Genomic DNA, 20,095 nt, shown 5'->3' with positions numbered 1-20,095 from the left:
TCCTAAACATAATTAATTTTTGTTTATACTATTCCTCACACAGGAACGCCTCCAGCATTAAAATATTAAACAATATACATGACATAAGTAGACAACAGCTCTTCCAGAAGAGTGAGAACCTAAGAATCATGAAGTTTCATATGCTTCAGTAGCAGGTCTTCTACCACATGCAGCAGCAAATGTTCTAGTACAGAGAGATTCTTTCCCTCTCAGCTGCCCCCAACCTAAATTAGGGATTTCTGAAGCATGAAGTTGAACCCATTTCTGTTACAAAGCCAGAAAATGAAGTTGTCTACTATCTTAATTTTTTCTCTTAATTAACAACATAACTTAGCTTCGTGCACATATTTCTCTTCTCGTTTCTCACTTCTCACCATGCCCTGCTGCCTTTTTATTTCTCCATCCAATGTATTTTTGACCTGAGCTACAGCTCTGAATAATACAGGGCAGAAAACCCCAAAAAAGATACCCAAACACTACCATTAAGCAATATGGTTTCGTTAGTTCCTAAACACACAGCTAAAGACTATTTTTTCTGCAGTAGGAGGGTCCATAAAAATACACAGGACTCCGAGAGATTTTTCTAGACCTTGCCTGTTACAGAATGTGGATTTCACAGACATTTCAATTAGTACAGCCCTGAATAATTCTGCTTTACCCCTTTGCAATTCACACTATACACCATTTTCAGTACTGAACAGAACTTTTCAGAACCTGAAACTCCTCTAGTGACATTTTGCAGTAACAAAAATTTATGTTTCCTGTTCTTTAACTAAGCATTACTCTAAGTACCTTCCCTGTCACCTTATCATTACTTTGTCTCTATAAGAAGGCTTGCTGACAGAACCTGTCAAAAGCTTAATAAAATCCAAGTAAACTGTAAAGCTCTAATAATAAGCCATAACTTTTCTTCAAATTCACACTGACTTTTTACTATTAAGTTACAACTGAAGCACCTAACAGTATCATTCACTTCATAATTTCAAAAAATTACCCAGTATGGAATTCATGATAACCAGTCTGTACTTCCCAGTATCCTCAATAAAGCTCAAAAATTGGTATTTCCATCTCTCATTTCAAGGCTCATTTAAGTAATTGCTACAATATTAGCAGCAGTATTAAATGGATTTAATATTAGAGTTATTTTTAGGTCGAGTAATAGTGAAGACCATTGTTCCAAGCAATTTCTTATTTATCAACTTCAGATGAATGCTTCAATCTAAAACATTCCCTCCCTGCATGGCTTCAATACATGATGTCAAAAATACACTAAGCACCTTTGTAGTAAATACAGGTGAAAAAGACTTCTAGCCCGAGCACCTTCTTTAAACTGCTTTATATTTTTGATCATCCATGATCTGAACAAAATTCTTGACAATGTTCCTTCATCTGTTTTCTTTGAAATAATAATAATAATGGTTTTTTTGTTTCTGGTCTTAGTGTATTTTGGATTTGAATCTGACTTGCAAATTATATGATCTTTTGCACAAGCCTTTCTAAAGTTTTCTTCCCCCAGCTAAGTAAGCATCTATCTTCAATTTTTTGTCAAGAGTAACTTAATTGCAGTAAAATTTGTATATTTGAGATTCTTCCGCTACCTACCATACTGACCATTCACAGGTTTTGTTTTAAACTTCCAGGCTGTTAGCCCATCCAAACTGCATGCCAACACATGAGTTTTACACATTAAAAAATTAAAACTGTCTCTGGCTTTCATTTCTAGCCATTGGCCCTTCTGTGTCTTCCTCCCAGGTTGAGCAGCCCTTTAAAAACAGCTATCTTCTCCCAGCTAAGTTAAAAGGTCACTCCTTTTACTACTTTCAACCTTCGAGTAATTTCTATGGGTCTTCTGTATGTCTATTTTCCATCTTTTTTTCAAGTAAATCCCTAAATTACAAAAAGGTGTTCAGAATTGATCTCTCCTTTCCAACTCATTATTTATTCCTATTTCAAGAATCCAGAACTAAGAGCTATTTTTAAGAATCTGCAGGGGAAAACAATGCTGAGCATTAACTTTCAGGTTTTCCAGAACAAGAACTCCTAAAAAAATAATCTCTATATTATTTAAATAAAAGTAGTTCCTTATGAATAGAGCTGGAATTGTTCTAAAGTAATGATATGTAAATGACTAGTCATTGATATAAATGATCATTCAGTTAAAACTGCAACCCCTGGAAAGACAGGGGAGGTAACAGGAATGAAAACACTTCATTATTCTACTGTAAAAACATTTCAAAATATGACAAGTGAGAATTTTTTAACAGGAGTCTGTGGCAAGATTTTGGTTGCTGGGGTGGCCTCTGGAAGGAGGTGAGGGACGCAGTGACCTCCAGCTGGCCACAACACAGCCACTGCAGGTGACAGCTGAGCCCAGCAGCCAAGCTGGTGGCACCTCTGGGGAAATGTATTTAAGAAAGGGCAAAGTGCTGCAAAGCAGTGTGAGGAGTGAGGGGAAGTGTGAGAAACAGCCCTGCAGACACCAAGGTTGGAGAAGGATGGGGAGGAAGTGTTTCAGGCACCAGAGCAGAGATTCCCCACCAGTCAGTGAAGAAGTCCATGCTGGAGCAGATATCCATGCCACAGCCTGTGGAGGACCCCATAATGGAGCAGGTGGATATGCCCTGGAGGAAACACAGCCCACAAAGGACTCATGCTGGAGTATATTTATCCTGATGGACTGCAGCCTGTGAAAGTCCCATGACAGAGCAAGTGTGAGAGGGAAGGAGCAGCAGGAGGTAACTTACAGGCTGACCAAACACCCCATACATACGCCATCCCCTGGCACCACTGGAATCAGGGAGAAGGTAGAGGAACTGGGAAAGGAGGAGTGAAGTTGAGTCTTCAAGAGAAGTGGAAAAAAGGTGGTTTAGGTTTTGTCTTTGTTTCTCACTGTCCAGCTCTATCTTAATATTTATTATTTTTTTCCCCTAAGTTGAGTCTGTTCTGTCTGTGACAGGAATAGATTACTTGATCTCCATGCCTTTACCCCAAGAGCTTTTTCATCTCATTTTGTCCTCCAGACCTGCTGAAGTGAGGGAGTGAAAGTGGGCACCTGGCAGCCAGCCACAGTAAATCTACCAAAGAATTATGAAGTAACAAATTACAACATCCTGGCTTGTATTTAGGAGACATTTGGAGGAAAACTCTTTGGTAATCTCAGCTCAAAACTATAGGAGTAGATTACCAGCATTTACGTCTGCTGTTGGTGGTTACAGCAGCACAAATACCTGACTTACAGTAATTCTCTGCTAGCAAGACAGTAGCCTGCAAATCTACCTCCACAATGAGTAAAAAATGTTATCTATTATGAATAATTAAACAAATTGGTTGGATTTCCTACTGTAACAGTGATAGTTTTTGGTAAAAGTTATTAACTTCTAATCAGAGGTTACTCCCTAGTGATTTAGGCACTTCTAAAAAATGTATTCACATTTTTTCTTTTTTGGACCAGCTTGTAAAAAAGGAAATCTTCTGTGGGTGTCTACATTCTAAAGACATTTCTGCTGCCTCTTAAATGGCAGCATGGATTGGTTGCCTTCAGTCAAATACTGAACCCTTTTCATGCTCACAAAGAGATCATAGATAAAAACGACAGTTCCCTAAAACACAGATAAAAATGAGGATTTGTGAAAAAGACAAAAAAACACAAACAGCCCAATTAGAGCACAAATGCCCTCATTTAAATTTAGAGAAAAATTATTCCCTGTGCAGTCTTCAACTAGTATCAGAAACCTAAATTAACTAAGGAACTCCCTCCCCCTGACTTTCTTTGATGAGAGGTGTTTTGAAGGATGATCTTGTTGCAGAAAGACACAACTTATATGTGACCAATACTTTCAGGATACTTTCTTTGGTCAATTAAAACTGACATTACTACTGCATTCTGTGATTCTTTGAGAGTGCACTTAGTATAGAATCACAGAAACCATTTGACATCTGCAGGTCATCTGGTCCAACATTTTGCTCAGGCAGGGACACCTATAACCAGCTTTTGAGAACCGTGACCATAGCTTTTGAATAACCAACCCCAAGAAGGGAGATTCTACAACCTCAACAATTGGGCAATCTGTGTCACTCCCACAACAAATGTGTTTCCTTATGTTCAGAGGGACACTTACATTTGTGCCCATTCTTGTATCCTGAATCAAAAAGTCTGTTAGAAGTTAAATATGGGTAAAGGCTTAAGTTAATTTCTGTGTTAGGAAAACACTTAAGCAGATGAAAGTTTTTTTAAAAGTTGCACTTTTTAAAATTCTACATGGCTTAAGAAAAGTCAGTGTAGAAACATATCCAAAATCCCACAACTTTTCCATGCAGTTACAACATACACATGACAGAGCTGCCTCCTACAATTTGATGTACACAGTGCCATTTGAGGTACAAACCTCAAGTAAATCTGTGTTTTGCTTTCAGAGGCCATTCTTCCTATAGTATGAGGCATGACATTTTGGAACAGAATTCTCCTAATACATCACTCCATATAAAGCCATCATATCATTCATTGCCATCCTTCTGCTAAAGCACTCGCATCAAGCTTTGAAATTCACAGAACAAAAAGTGTATTTTTTGTCACATTATAGTCTTCCTCCTTTCTTAAGCAGATCTATTAGTCATGCTGACACTGCTGTATGGAAGACACTGAGTTATGAGGCTGGGACAGGAATATAAAGACTGTTTTATGATGACTTCTCCAGCAATCGCCTAATTGAAAGACACTAAGAACTATTATTGGTAGTGAAGCTGCTGTGTCCTCACCATGAGTTACACTCAGCATCTAACCAAGGCACTGGTCACTAACACCTGAACTTGTTTAACAGGAAGAAACACAACCAAACATCAAAAAAAATGTTAATTTAATATTCTGGTTCTTGGGAAAGATCAGCAGATCTAACAACTTTATGAATCTGGTAATATAAATGGGATGGTACTAAAGAAAAATGTGTGATCCTTTTAATTTATATATAAGCTGGAAGCTCATCAACTGGAACTGACATAAAAAATAGCCAGCTTTACTGGTAGAAAGGTGACTACATTTCCAGTGTTACCCAGACATCAAAAAAGCAAAAGATGATACCAAACAGGTAAAAAAGGTCTGTATCCAGAGATACAGAGAATCTAGCTTTAGAAAATAAAACAAGCAAACATGCTTTTAGACCATGTTTTGTTTTGTTTAATCCAGAATGGTTTTCTGATCTTCTTCACACCCCTCCACTCATCAAATGAATGTAACAGATTAACACATCACAGAAGAGGGATATGAGCACTTGTGTTAATGTACCATAAATTTAGGCTGGATGTTAAAAGAACACTTCCAAGTGATTTTTAGCATGCTAAAAGGCCCTGGAGGGACTTGGGTTCAGACAGGAAGAGAAAATCCTAACCCATTCCAAAATGGAGTATGTTCCATAGCAAGTTCCCTCTAGTACTAACACAAAAATATGTTAACTGGTTATTGGCAAAGCATCAACTCCATTTACCATTTTCTTTTTAAAAGAAGGAGCTAAAACCAAAAAGTACTAAAGCATCTGTCTCTAGTAATATACAGCTGAAAAAAGCCATTGGTCTACAACTAATGGTTTCACACTAATTTCTTGCAGCCTTTCACTCTAGAATTACCATGAAGCTTTAAGCTACAGCCCTTATCATGACCAAATACATGCAGGAATGCTTCAACTACCTATCTGTGTTACCATAAAGCAATCTGAATTACCCTCCCATGAAGCAGATAGCTTTCAAACTCATGAAAAATAATTCAAATTATGACATATTTTCACAGCTTTTGAAACTAAAGTGTTCCATCATATTTACACAAAACCTGGCTAATCTTATCTTTTTCTGTTTGTCATTCCAGAAAATGACAGGGGCAAAGAGGTGACTACTTGCCACATTACCAAATCAAATCTACTGTTGCATCATGCAAGCCAGAGAAAAAATGTCACGATTAAATGGTTCATAAATATAACACTGAAATTACTATGTAAGTCAATGTAATTGAACAGAAATTAAAATGTAGATTTTAATTGCATATTATAACTTAAATACTAGCACTTAGCAGAAAGCATTAACTCATTTATTTTTTAATTGTTAGCTGCTTCAAGGCAATTGTTTTAATGCAGAAAAGCACGAGAAGCTCTTCAGTAAATTTGATTGCAGGACACTCAGGCACGCAGATTAAATAAACTATAGGTTGAACAGGTAATTAGGTTTGGCCTGTGATACACTAATGTGGAGACAAATTCCCAAATAAAGGGAATAAATGTTCTTTAATCTTCTCTCAAAACACCATTCTATTTGGATTTTTAAGTGCAGTTTGAAAAATATTTTCGTTTTATAGAGAATATGATATTACAAATCATCTAGAAGTATATAAGTCGATGAGTTCTTCAGAAAAAGAATTTTGTAACTTTCACAAACTTCAATAAAAAAATGCATAGGATAGTAAGTTCTCAATGGATGACAAGTGGCAACTTTTTTCATAATTACTTGATATATTAAAAATCTATGACCATGCTGTTAAATTCACTAGAGAAGATGAGCCCAAAGGCATGCAGACACATTAAAGCATATGATTAGTCTTTATGAGCTAGGAGTGTTTTCCTTGCGAGGTTGTTTCCCTCATAAAATACTAAGCAGCCTAAGCAGCTCTCAGACATATCACAACATTGGGCTGTTATATATCGGGCTGTATACTCTTCTTTTAATCCAACAATGCAGGAACTACCTTCACAATTTGCATCTCAAGGACAGTCACTGTATTTAAGAAATTCTGCCTTTTGAAAATTCTGGGAAGTGCCATTACCAATATAACAAACCTGAACTGCAGTGTTGAGAAATGAACCATTTCTTATACCATGCCATCAATGTGGGTTCTCCTCTTTTGGCTGTTTGAGTAAGGAATATATTGTCCAGGAGCATTTTACAGAGAATTGTTCATGCCAAATAATTTGCATCCCAATACAGGGAGTACTTAACTTCAAATATGGACACAACTTCTATTCATTTTAATGGAAGGCAATTACCTGCTCAAGTGTGCTGAACTGAGGATTTGAAGACTAAAGATGATGTTTTCAAGACTACATCCTGCCTGTCAAAAGAAGGCTAATAACTAGATTGAGATTGTCTGAAAATTCCTAAGTGACAAAATTCTTATGTCAGTAGCATCAAATCATTACTTGGTAAGGCAGGATTACCCATTTTTCTTTACAGGAAAAACAAAATCCAAACACCTCTCACATTCAGTTTCCTTTTAGCTTGCCCTTGTTTACAGTTTCAGGGCAATATCTGTAAGCAAATCTGATCAAACCTCACTATAATCACAGCCTCAGGAAATCAAGTAGAGCAGCGGTACCAAGCACTGTAAAAGAAGAGAAAATACCAAACCTAGCTAGATTTTAGTTGGTTTGTCTGGAATTTATTTGAAGCTAACTTCATTGTCCACTTCAAAGGTATCTAAAGTGAAACAACAGCCTGTGCTTCGCAAGTTCATACTAAAAACCCAAAAAGATCAGCACTGAATTGCACGACAGAAGCTGGTGTCATAAACAGCAGATTCTTACGGATCCCTAAATTGTAGTTCCTGTGAAAATCTCATTTCAGGGATTTTGACACTCTTGCCTCTCATTTATTGGCAGAATTCTGGGGATACACTGTGCCAGTTCTGGACTGAACTCTCTCCATCCTGTCAGAACTCTCTCCATTCTGTCAGAAGGGCAGCAGTAAGTGGGGCAAGGTCATGAGGACTAATCAAGCTTCTACATCCTTCTCCAGCTTTTACCCCTTATATATGCAACTACAGTCTCTACCTGCAGCTCCTCTACTCTTTTTGTCATAGTTGTGACAGGAATGATGTTGTTTTGGGAGGTGACAGGGAGGAAGCACTGCCAAGAAAATCAGGATTTTCACCAACTGTGACCCCAACTGGGCTAAATCAGAGCATTCCCTCTGCTGTTTCCTATATCTCTCCCAGGCTGAAAGGAAGAAAAAGCAACACAAAGAAGGCTCATATTTACAAAGAGATTTCACAGCTCCTTGCAAATGTATGTAAAAGGTACTCTGTCAAGCTTTAGGGCAGAGGATACACTCTCAATGAAATCAGTCAGATTTGCAGTGGATAACTAGGAAAGAGAACGAGCTCCTGCTTTTCCTCACAGATACAAGGTTTCTCTTACCTCTACCATGTCTTTCTGTGACAGACAACTATCATGCCAATCTCAGAAATAAAACGGGACTCAAGACCTGAGGTACATTAAGTCCAAGCTTAAACTTAACTTGAGTTATAAAAATTAATATAATAGAAGGTATCTAGCCCTAGCCTGGACCCAGGCAGGTGTCTGAACAGAGGTTAAAGTGCTGCCCAGTGCAGAACCAGAGCTACATTTAAAAAAACCCCAGTGTGTTTGTACACAGATTAACACTCTGCACAGTTGGCTTGAGCTCTCTGGTAGCAGTCTGGGGACTACACACTGAAAACACACATGAAAAACCAGTCAGACTGAATTATGGCAGCAAGTCACATCAATCACTTCTTCTGGAATACCAGTTCAGTTGAAATACTACTGAAAGCCCCACAGCATCTGAAGTGTGGTGTTGAAATCAGTGTATTATTCTCCTTGTCTATACCAGACAAGAACCTATGCTAATGTATCTAATTAGACAGAAAGTTTAAGAACCCAATCAAGATCAGGAAATACCGGGCAAATGTCAACAACTATATGGTGTTAATTCAATACATATGCACAGAGGAGGGTTTTGGTTGGGTTTTTTTTTTTTTTTGTGGTATTTGGTTTTGTTTTAGTGTGTTGGTTTTTGTTTGTTTGTTTGTTTGTTTTAGTACTGTATAGTTGTTGATATAACATATTGTTACTATTTTTAGGAAATGTCCTCAGGGAAATATATTTTGGCTGATTTCCCTTGCAATCTATTTGGTTGTGCTGTGAAACATACTGTTTACAAAAAATTTTCTCCCTGGCTGTCACATTAAATAATTTTTCTGTATCATTTAGATGCTTTTTAATACTCTCCTTAAAAGCTTATAGCAGAACTTTCCTTTTGCATAGATTACAACACCTCTCCACTCAGACTAGTTCTAACCAGTGTGAGCATGGCACATTTGAGAGCAGACTATTACCAAATTACATATTCTATAACAACACCATTACTTTCTATAAATACAATAATAAATTTTAAAAATTAAGTTACCTATGCTTTGTTAACATACCCAACCTAATTAACAGGTCAAAGACAGAAAGGCAGAGTAAGATATACATAAATTCCATATTCTTACATAGCAGTTGTTCAGTTATATTGATTTTATTCATGGTCATTATATATTCAAGACCTATTTTAGGCAAAACCTTGTAAGTCTTGGTTCAGGGCCTACTACTTCTGGCACTTGTCCCAGTTATAACAACTATTTTTTTCTGAATCCATCACTTGGAGAATTTATTTTCTTCATTTTGTATTTACAAATACAGTTTGTTCTTTGATGTACATCTGCCATGACACTGGAAACACCAACTTGAGATTCTCATTGAAGAATATTTCATCATCAAAATACTGTAACTTTATTCTTCCTTAAGAAAAGCTGAGGATAAAAAGCACTTCATTCTTAATACTGCAGTAGAAATTAAATTTCTGACCCTAAAGATTTGATATTCACAGCTCAAAAGCAGAGAGGTCTTACTCTAGATTTAAAGATGTGGGTCATCCTCTCCAAGGAAAACTCAGTAATTGAAAAAATAGCTGTTTGGGTTTTTTTAAATCACATCTATGCTCTCTATAAGCTATTGAAGCACAAAGCAAAGTCCATAGAGGCTCAAATATTTAGAGACAGAACTGTAAAATGAAGGTTACCCTCTGCATTTAAGGAAATTGATTCAAAAAGTACATATATCAATTGTTTCTAAACTAAACAAAAATGCCCCGATTAGCTAAAAATATGCTAAATAGAATTAGGCTGCTTTGGTTCAAAGAAACAAAAAGATCAGCCATAAAACCAACAAAAACACTGGCTGTTACATGTGTATGGGACAAAAGAAACGTACACAAACATTTTAGAATAACCAAGGCATTCCTCTACTGTTCTGGTACATCAAGTCCTGTACAAGCATAGTATGTAACAAAAGGATGTCTTCCCAACACTGTCCCAACTGTTACCATCAATACTTTATCAACAGAATTCTGCTGCACAGAAGCAGCATATACATTGTTTTGTACCTGTTCACTGATCTCAGGTGGGGAGTCTGAGTGCAGTACATAGGCAGATTTAAACACCTATTTTAAAAAAGCATACGTGCAGGACAAAAGTAGCTTTTTCATTACAAGTAAGAACTCTAATGCAAATATTATAACTGCAGGAGTTATCTACAGGACATAAACTGTAGAGCTATTTTAAAATGCAAACCCCAATATTCTACTGAGGCTGAATATGCAACACTTGCAGTGACACAAAGCATAATAAACCACAGGAAAGCCTGGAGTCTTCTGACTTAACACTTTCGGTACCACTCTAATGAAGATTTTGGGATATTGTGGTTGGTTTGTTTGGGTTTTTGTTGTTGTTGTTTTGTTTTAAAATGAAGTATCTTTTGAGTGACATTACATTGTTTAGGAGTTTGGTAATGGAATACTGAGATTTTCACCTCAGGGTTACTAAATTCAATATGGCCAAGATCAATAGCAACTCAAAGTCATCACCATTTGATGAGAGTTTGGAGCTCAGGTTAAAATGTATTATGAGCTTAGACTGGCTCCTACTGAACAGCTTCATAACTGACACTAACAGGTATAGTTGCTGGCAGTCTCAATATAAACCCTTAAATTCAATGGGCACACAGAGTGATTTACTTTCTTGACCTACAGCAATCCCTCTGGGTTAGGGTCGAGGCAAGACACCATGAGGAACCTTGGACTGCTAGTTGCTTGTCCTGCTGTCCCAGGAATAAAAGATTTAGAATATAGACACACTTTTTAGATACCATATTTGTTTCACTGCTTAGAAAAAGAAAATCAAGTTATTCCAGAACTAGATGACCTCAGGTAGCAACAGAATAACCCTTCTCCAAAGACCAATTTACTAAAACATCTGGTTTACACCGAACCTTAATCCTGCTAAGATTCAAACTGCTTACTTAAGGAATTAACATTTTTTAAAAGCCTGGAAACTGTATTCAGGTAATCTGTTATATGACATCTGATTAGAACAAGCACCATGTTATTTGCTACTAAAGAAAAAGCATACTCAGATTTCAAAGCAGCACAGATGTGGGAAGATTCACAGCAGAAAAGAGCAGGTGGCAGGCTAGCTGGCAATTATGAAATGTTAAAGATTATAATATGACTAAATTTAACTGTCAAAACTGTATTTTTTAAATAACAAAATAATAATTTAGCATTTGTACTTCATTTTGCCTTTTAATGCTACAAGCAGAGGGACCTTCTTTTTACATTTGAAGTTATTTTATATCATTATTCCACAGGCAGCTTTCAAATAAAACTTTCATGACTAAAAAGCTCACTTGGTTATCAACATCCTATGTATGAAACAAAGTGCTTTGATGGCCCATGCTGAGAAAAACAAACCCACAAACTGTATTTTAACCAGAAAAGAGTTCATCACAAGGTGACCATAGCCTGAAGTTCATAGATTTGAGAAAATGGCAACTACTAAGCTTCCAGCACCTACTAATAAATTATGTAAAAATCATGTTTATGCGCTTTGTTTCATGCTATTTTAAATAATCCTAATTTAAAGATAAAAGTAAAGAGTAGCAAATGAAGGAGATCCTTATTACCTGAACTTCCCAAGCTCTGTGCGTAAAAATAGTTTTTACTGCTCCTGCTTTAGTAAAATCAAGCCAGGTGCTCCTGCAATATCAATAAAAAAAACCCAAAAAAACCCAAATGCCAAAAAGTGCTGCAGGATAACATGAAAAACAAAAATAATGAGAAACATGATTTTCTATCCATACATCTGGTCCAGCTGGAAGGGATCAGGCACTGTCTTTCTCCACCTTTATCTCCCCCTTTATAGAGCAAGCAAATATCAAAAGGTCAAAAGAATTCACGACCCTCACTGGGGTAGAACTTGGAACTCTTATCTTCAGAGACAAACAAGTCAAATAATGACACAGAACTAAGAGGAGATTCCAATGGAAGATGATGAGCAATCTGAAAACCAAAAGGAATTATGCCCCTGATCTCAGTGAAAGCAATAATAAATCTCCCATTGATTTCTTAAGGGCCAAGATTCTAACGCAACAACATTATTCTTATAAACAATGAACACTCATGAAAACAATAGGTATTAAATTAATATAAAATCAAATCACAACAAAGAATACCAGAGAAATCCCACTGAGAGACAAATTGTTTAGCAATGATTCCAGAAACTGTATATACATACATTGTTGCATGGATATTTGCAGAAAGGACAGAACAAGACTAGATGTAACAAAACATGTTGTCTAATAAGTTGCTCCTTTTTCTTCCAGCTTCATGTAACATTAAGTGAACAGCCCAACAGGAAAGTAAAGGGTTAAATCACTGCAAAGTAATTTCAGCCTTCCCTTACCTGAAGGGTGCCTCCAGGAAACCTGGAGAGGGACTTTTTACAAGGACATGTAGAGATAGGACAAGGGGTAACAGTTTCAAACTGAAAAAGGAAGAAATTCCTTACTGGGAGGGTGGTAAGACAAGATAAAAATAAATTTGGAAATACACTTTTTCAGTGCTTGCTTTGAAGATCTTTGTTATCAGTATGAGCTTGTAGTAATTCCTCACAGCTCTGTAGTAATATGCAGTTTGTATCAACAGTGTAAACAGTGCCACACAAACATGCAATTCAGTGCTAGGTAAGTGTATGATTTCCTATATAAAAAAAACCTCAGGGGTCTCATTACTGTTCCATGCTCCCAAATACAATTGAGTCTGTTCATGTTACTTTCAACAGGTGGAGCCTAAGAATGGCATAGATGGGCAAAGGAAGGTTTCATAAACCTTTATTTAGCAGAACAGACTAAAGCAGACATCCTGGTTATGCCATCTGCCCCTACATCTGGTTCCCAAATCTGAATTCAAACATTCGTGCTGCAAATTAAATGCAATATTTCTTCCTCTCCAAATTTATGAAAGGTAGTAAGTAATGATAAATTACTAGCATTTTACCTAAAACAACCCAGAATGGCCTGGAAAACATCTGCATTGCTATGCCCCAGTAGCTTCCACCTTTCGGCCTAATACTCCATTTATTTAACCTTTCCTCATAAATATGTTTGTGTTTGTTTGTTTGTTTGTTTTTCCTGATCTAATCTTCCTGTTAATTTTTCTTTCTTTCTGAAAACTGCAAAGACCAAAGTAATACAAAAAGTCCTAAAGGTGGATAAATCACTCTTGCATATAAATGCAGAAAAAATTCCTCTCAGTTCTGTAACACTGAATATTATCTGAGTATTTCCCAATATCTAACTTTCTTTTAACATTCAGGACTACGCAGAGAGTAACAACATGGCAAGACAAGTGCCCCTTATGTACATAAACTTAGTGTGTTCTAAAACTAGGAAAGAAGAATGACTTCACTGTGCTATAAGCATTTTTTCAGCCACCTATGTAACCTTAACAAATTAGAAAACACTCCTCTTTCTACATTCCTTGATAGACTGTTTTACCTTGCCTAAGAAGGAAGATGGTTTTTTTCTTAGTTTGTGCCTTATCTGCTTCAATACTTAATACCCACAGAAATAGTAATCAACAGTACATTAATACCTTCCATAGCACATTCAGACACCAGATAAAAAGCCCAAATGTTTCTAATAAAAATTAGTAGACTGATCCACTGGTACTCCAAAGTGCATTTATATTATTATTTACTTTGCTGCTATTTCAGTCTGAACTGTTAGGTAACTTAGTAAGGTGACAGTGGCACGTATTTTTTTCCTTCTTAAAAAGTACAATGTCTGCACTTCAGTAAAATAACACTTTAAATGAGTACTGGGTTGAGGACTAGCCTACAAAGTATGCTGAATTTGAGAATAAAGCTTTACTCTTCGATTGGAGGTGGTAATCCTCATTGTCAAACAATTTTCATTAGCCTTTATTTTCAAGATCATCTTCAATAAACACTGAAGCAAATAATTTATTATATTCCAAAATATGACATCATAATTAATCTTCATTCCCACCTCTCTGCCCATTTTATCTTGACCCATTTCTTTAAATCAACATCCAGCTTTTTATTCTATTAATTTACAATTTCCAACAGCTTATCTTTTGTCAAGTTGCACTTGATTCCCTTACCTCCTTATTTACTGAAAATACTTATGTTATTCTAGTTAAAAAACTTATGTTACTCTAGGCTATGAAACAAAAGTTATTTTCTTTTTTTTATTTTCTTTTTTTGAAGCCCAGGAGAGTGGTCTCTGAAGTCACCAATTTTTAATCCAACAAACCCTTAGAAATGCAAATATCCTTTTTCTTTAGGTGTACAGAAACCCAGTTATTTTCAGTAAACAGTAATATTTTATTTACAAAGAAAATGGTAATTTTGTTTTTCTACAGTGCCAAAGCCACACTCTTGCTCCACAAATAAAACACAGAACTCGTATGTAAGCATAATGAAGTGGCAAGTCAGATACTTCTGAAAGCCTTTACCTCCTCCCTGTTGGCAAATATACTTTACAGTTATTTACTCTATGATAATGTTACTTCCTAAATTACGTCAGAAAAATATCCAGATTACTGATGCAGATGGAACAATTAAAATCTTAATTTTTCTTTTGTACTGCTTTGATGTATCTAAATTAATATACCTTAAGCTTCCAATTTCACTCTTCCGAAGAGTGCAAATTTTCTCTTCCAAACCAGAAGAAACATTAGTAGACAGCTTACAAGACTGTAGCCTAAGAGCTGTTAAATCAGTTTTCAATAAAACTAAAAACCAAACAAAACTACCCCAAAAACCATGAGCTTTTTTTTTTTTAATCAAACTGGGCACTCTGCATGGTACAGCACTTTGAAAACACTAGCCCATGGATTACAGGCAGCTCCCAAAATACAAAAGTCAACATGGCAAAGTGGTTCATGAGCAATATAAAATTACTCATAATCATCTACACCCAGGGTAGCAACATCGGGGACAGCAACTCCACTTTCTCATTTCTATATGGATGACATAGTAACAATCTGTTTCCTCAAGTATCATCACACTGATAACTATTCTCAATTCTGGTTGGCTCTACATACTCCACATCCCTATCCACACAGTTATCATGAAATGAAACAAACAAAAAAAAGCTAACGAGCTTTCTCATGAGTGAAGTGTGACAATCCCAAGAAAAAAGTCTGATGGCAAAATGATTTACCAAAGACTTTTTCCTACAACACACAGAACTGAGAGATGAACGTTACACATCACGTTATTGCACGTCCATGGAAGAAGCAGAAGAGGGAGGTAGAAGAGGGAAGCTGTGACAAATCACATCTATGCTGTGTAGTGGGGGAACACATCTTTCTAAAATGGAAAATGTGTCAATAGACATCTAGGAAAAATTCATTTGTGGTACAACCATTTTCCCAGTGAGCTTTATACAAATCATATGACACAGAAATTCTCATATTGACATAAAAATGGCTCCTACCAGGTACTAGAGCAAGTCACATATATTGTCTGTTTCTTTGTACAGTTTATGAACCTGTTTCTCTCTGCTATTTTATTAAATGTAACATACTGCAATAACTTACTAGCTGTCAAAGACAAGAAGCACAACCTCGTCACAGCTTGTTCAGGTGACACCTTATCCAGACTGTATACCTTCAAGTTGCCTGACTGTCCCTAAAATGTCAACCTATTTGTAACAGAATTTTAAAAAATAAACTCCTAGATCGAAGTGATGCAATGCAATAGTGAACCTCAAGGTATAACTGTTACCTTTTAACAACAATTCTTTAATATGCTTTAATTTATATGGCTTCTGTTTCTGAAAGGATGTACCTACAATTTGTTCTCTTAGCAGTGTCTCTGAAGACACAACTTCTCTATGCTCTGGGTAGGAGAAGCAAAGTTATAGATGGAATAAGCCCAATCTTACTCAATTTCTAATTTTCATGGAAATCCAAAGAAAGACTCAGTTTCCATTCAAGGGCCAAGTGAATTTGGGGATCCAGATAGCCCAGTAACCCAAATGACCGAAAACAAACACATCTTTTCTCCTTTAACCACTTGCTACACAGTGTGTTGAGCAAAGCTGGTTCAGAGACATGCAACCAACAGGAACCCAGTCCATGGGTACTTCTTGACTTAAGGTAAACAAAACCAGTGACTGTGCATATGCTCTTAAAAATCAGGCAACTCACCTGCAGAATTAAGGACCGGAGTTCCTACTTTCTCAAAATAGCAGAAAATATGTTTTAGTGTTTAGTGCAGAGAGGATTTGTTTCAGAAATATAACAGTTAACATAGCACATATGTATTAAATAATACAGAAAGATAAAAGTAACAGCAAGAAAAAACTGGCAAGTGGGAAGTCAGTCATGAAGCTTAGGAATCCAACAGAAGTAGATGATTAAACAGGTTACACACATGTCAAATGATTTCAGTAAAAATTTTAGGTCTGACTAAAAACAGAAGGGAATATTTTTCACAGGCTTGGGAACAACTAAGCAGTAAGTAGATGTGCAGCACAGAGGAATCAAACAAATGACAAAAGCAACTTCTTTCATTCTTTTGATGCTGAAGTCAATGTGCTGCCCTGACCACTCCAAGCACACCACTTTTCACAAGAGTGATTTTCAAGTCACAAGGCAGATTTTCAAGTCAGGAGACCAATATATATTTCTTCTGTCACCTATGTATCCCAGTTCTAAGTTGAAAACTATTGGTTTTCAAGTCACAGTTTTAATAAAAGTTACACAAAGATAATTACACTAAGTATGTACCCTTATCTTTAAGTGTCAAGAATCTTAACAATAGGCCTAAGCTAAAATGATAGGACTTTTCCGTAAATCCAGGGAAATGCACAAAATACATAAACAGTTCCATAGTATATTACACAGGGATATTAAAAAGCTAAGGTTTCTTTTGTCTTCTTCCTTTGCTTTTTCTTTTTAAATAGAGAAGAATCTATTCATGCAAGCAAAATTGACTGCAATTAAAAGGGTCAAGATTCAACGCTTGAGAGCATTATGTCTACTAATTTCTAGTGAACAAGAGTAGTATTTCTATGAGAAACCGCAGAAGTTTTCTCTATTTTTATCAATGACATCCTACTATAACAACATTTCCAGTTTCATTACACAAGTTACATTGCACATCAACATAATCTTTACCAATATGTCTGTCTGATAATTAAAACCTCTCTACATTCCAACAGTATATGAATATTGTGGCATTATACCTACATTATTCCAGTTTCTGAAGATACAAGCAAATGAATCAACATTCATGATAAATAATAAGATGAAAGAATTTGAACTTGCCTTCTTTTTTTGTGTTTTGTTCTTGCCTCCTAACCAATCATCCATCTGTTCCTCAATCTCTTCAATTGAAGCTCCATGATCATACGATGGTATATATGCACTTGACTCCAAAATGGTGTACACAGGGAATTCTGATTTTGGTTTCTTAACTTTAGGCTTCTTCTCCTCTACATAAAAAAAAAAAAAAAAAAAAAAAAAAAAAAAAAAAAAGGAAGAAGAAGAAGAAAAAGTAATGCTACAATCCTGCAAAGTAATTAATTAATGCTATAATACTGCAGAAAAGTATAATTCAGAAACAGGCTTAGCTCTTCAACTCTTAATGCTCTATCAAAATTTCCACTGAGGGAAGGGCTTCAATTTCTTTGTTAAAAAGAGAATTCATAGTCTTGCATAATAATTTACTTTTTATGAAAAGTAAATAGCAGTGCACCCAACTTAGCCCCTTTTCTCCTGAAATATGCCTTAAAGGGCCATGCAAGGGCACCTCAAAAACACAGCTCTTGTCACTGCTCTACCACTTGACAATTAAGATTAGTACAGGTGAAAGCACAGGAAGCTGTTATAAGATTTCAAAAGCCCATCTGGCTTCAAAGAAACTGACAAAGATAGAAATGTGAGTTTTAGACTATCTTGTATTACTTCATGGTCAGCTGTGCTAAGTAAAAGCTTCTGAGTCAATAGATAGCTTCTCTGTTCTCAGATTTCTCTAACTACAAATAGCTCTTTCTAGCACTTAGACATTTAGGGTGATATAAATGTACCCCATGTCTGAACTCATCACTATGTTCTGCTCTCTCTGCCCTTCAAATGGTGTTAAATGGGAGCAGAAAACTTAGGAAGGAGGGACAACAACAACCTAAATCCCAGCAACTGAAAACACATCTATTATATAAAATTATCTAAAAAGAAAGATTTAAGATTGATTGATTGAACACTGCCAGAACTTTAGGAAAGGGTCAGAAGAAAAGAAGCTTGAACACTCTGAAAGCATCCAAAAACCTCAGATATGCCAAGTGAGGGAACAAAACTTTTCTTCTGTTTTACCCTCATGGTTTCTTATATGTATATATTGGTTTTACCTGACTGTTGGTGTAAATAATTCAAAGAACTTTTCGCAGAAAAAAATTACCACTTCATATAAGAAAGAAACAAAATAAACCTAGTTATTTGGTGCTGAACTTCTGTAAGGAAAGTGTGACACATCAAGCTGTCTCACTGCAACACTTCTAAGCTTTAAGCATATACAAGAATTCACAAAATATGGTCAAAAAGACAGTGATGACTTGAAAATCACAGAAAGGAAAGTGGTAGATTGATTGGTATCTCATGCACTGATAAGCAAGAAATATCTTTTTTGGCAAGTCAGTAGGATACTGCACTGAGATCTCCTTTTCTTTCAGTATTGTTCACTTACCTACCCAACTATGAAAGACAACTAAAGCATTACAGCATTAAAATTAGTTGAAGACATAATGGAAAAATTCACTTGCATGTACAGCACCACAGTCAGATTAAATAAAATAGACCCAAAAGTGTTGAAAAAAATATACTAAGGTTTTGATAGTAGAGAAAAAAAATGGAGAAAACTATATACAGTAGAAATGGGGCAAAAAAGTTTGTTAAAAAAATACATATTTCTGTGTTTAATAAAAACAACAGGATTATATACATAACAAGATAGATACATAAATACATATACACATCTATATGTATACTTATCTATATTATATACATCTGTTCTACTGAGACCTAGAAGCTGGCTTATTTTTAAGCAAAATGATGAAAATTAAGCTCAGTGATGAATATACTTTCAACTACAAGAGCTTCCTCACAAGCTGTATGGTTTGATGCCTTTCATATTTTTCTCTAAGTGTCTACCCTTCCTAGAACTTCCTACTCCCTCAAAATGCCCCATCCCCATAAAACAAAAGGGTTGGAGATAAACCTTCAATATTTGAGAGCTAATTTGCCTTTCAACAAACATCTAATGAAACACACATGCCTCTTTTCCCATGAGACTCATAACACTGTGTGTTAGTGGAACACTTTCCATAAAATCTGAAGCAAGTTTTGTAGGGTGAGGCATCACATGACCTAATTGAAACAATTGGAAAAAGGACATGAGCTTGCAAGTTCAAAACCCTTTCAGCAGGCCTGTCAAAACAATCAGTGCAATGGATGATACTTAGTTTGCCATAATTAGGCTCCAGAGGTAACAATTAAGTGATCAGAACATTCACACCCATGCCGACCACAAAAGCATGCATTATATGAATTAATTTTCCTGGAACCTGCCTGTCGGCAAATCATTACTAAGCAGGCATGTGAGCACTGCATTTTGGCAGGGATTATTACTAAACACAATTATGAAAAGTATTTGTCATTTATTTGGAAGTAAATGAAAAGAGTCACCAGCAGTATACTGCTTGACTACGTGAATTTGGTCAAAATGGTTAACAGAGAAGAGGAAAGTACAGGGAGAAGTAGAACATGGACTGGCTGGTTGTCTAGGACCAATCAAATAAAAAGCATATTTGAGAATGACACAGTTAAGCACCTCAGGATACATCTCCCCTTTGTAAGGAACTGTGTGCAAGGAAGCTTGATGTAAGAGCTTGCAGTTACA

At 36.1% G+C, this 20,095-nt stretch overlaps 1 protein-coding gene across 1 annotated transcript in view; it reads right to left on the bottom strand.

Moving 5' to 3' along the window:
- Positions 1-20,095, bottom strand: part of DNAJC1 (DnaJ heat shock protein family (Hsp40) member C1) — a 103,851-nt gene that overhangs the window by 19,968 nt on the left and 63,788 nt on the right. The window contains exon 8 of the mRNA XM_030446126.1: positions 17,470-17,636. Within this exon, the coding sequence (XP_030301986.1) occupies positions 17,470-17,636 (167 nt within the window). The remainder of the gene's footprint in view (positions 1-17,469; positions 17,637-20,095) is intronic.

This window comes from Calypte anna, chromosome 2 (assembly GCF_003957555.1).
Source record: "Calypte anna isolate BGI_N300 chromosome 2, bCalAnn1_v1.p, whole genome shotgun sequence".
NCBI lineage: Eukaryota > Metazoa > Chordata > Aves > Apodiformes > Trochilidae > Calypte > Calypte anna.
Note: the sequence above shows the minus strand (reverse complement) of the source record. Positions and strands in the feature narration are given on the sequence as shown.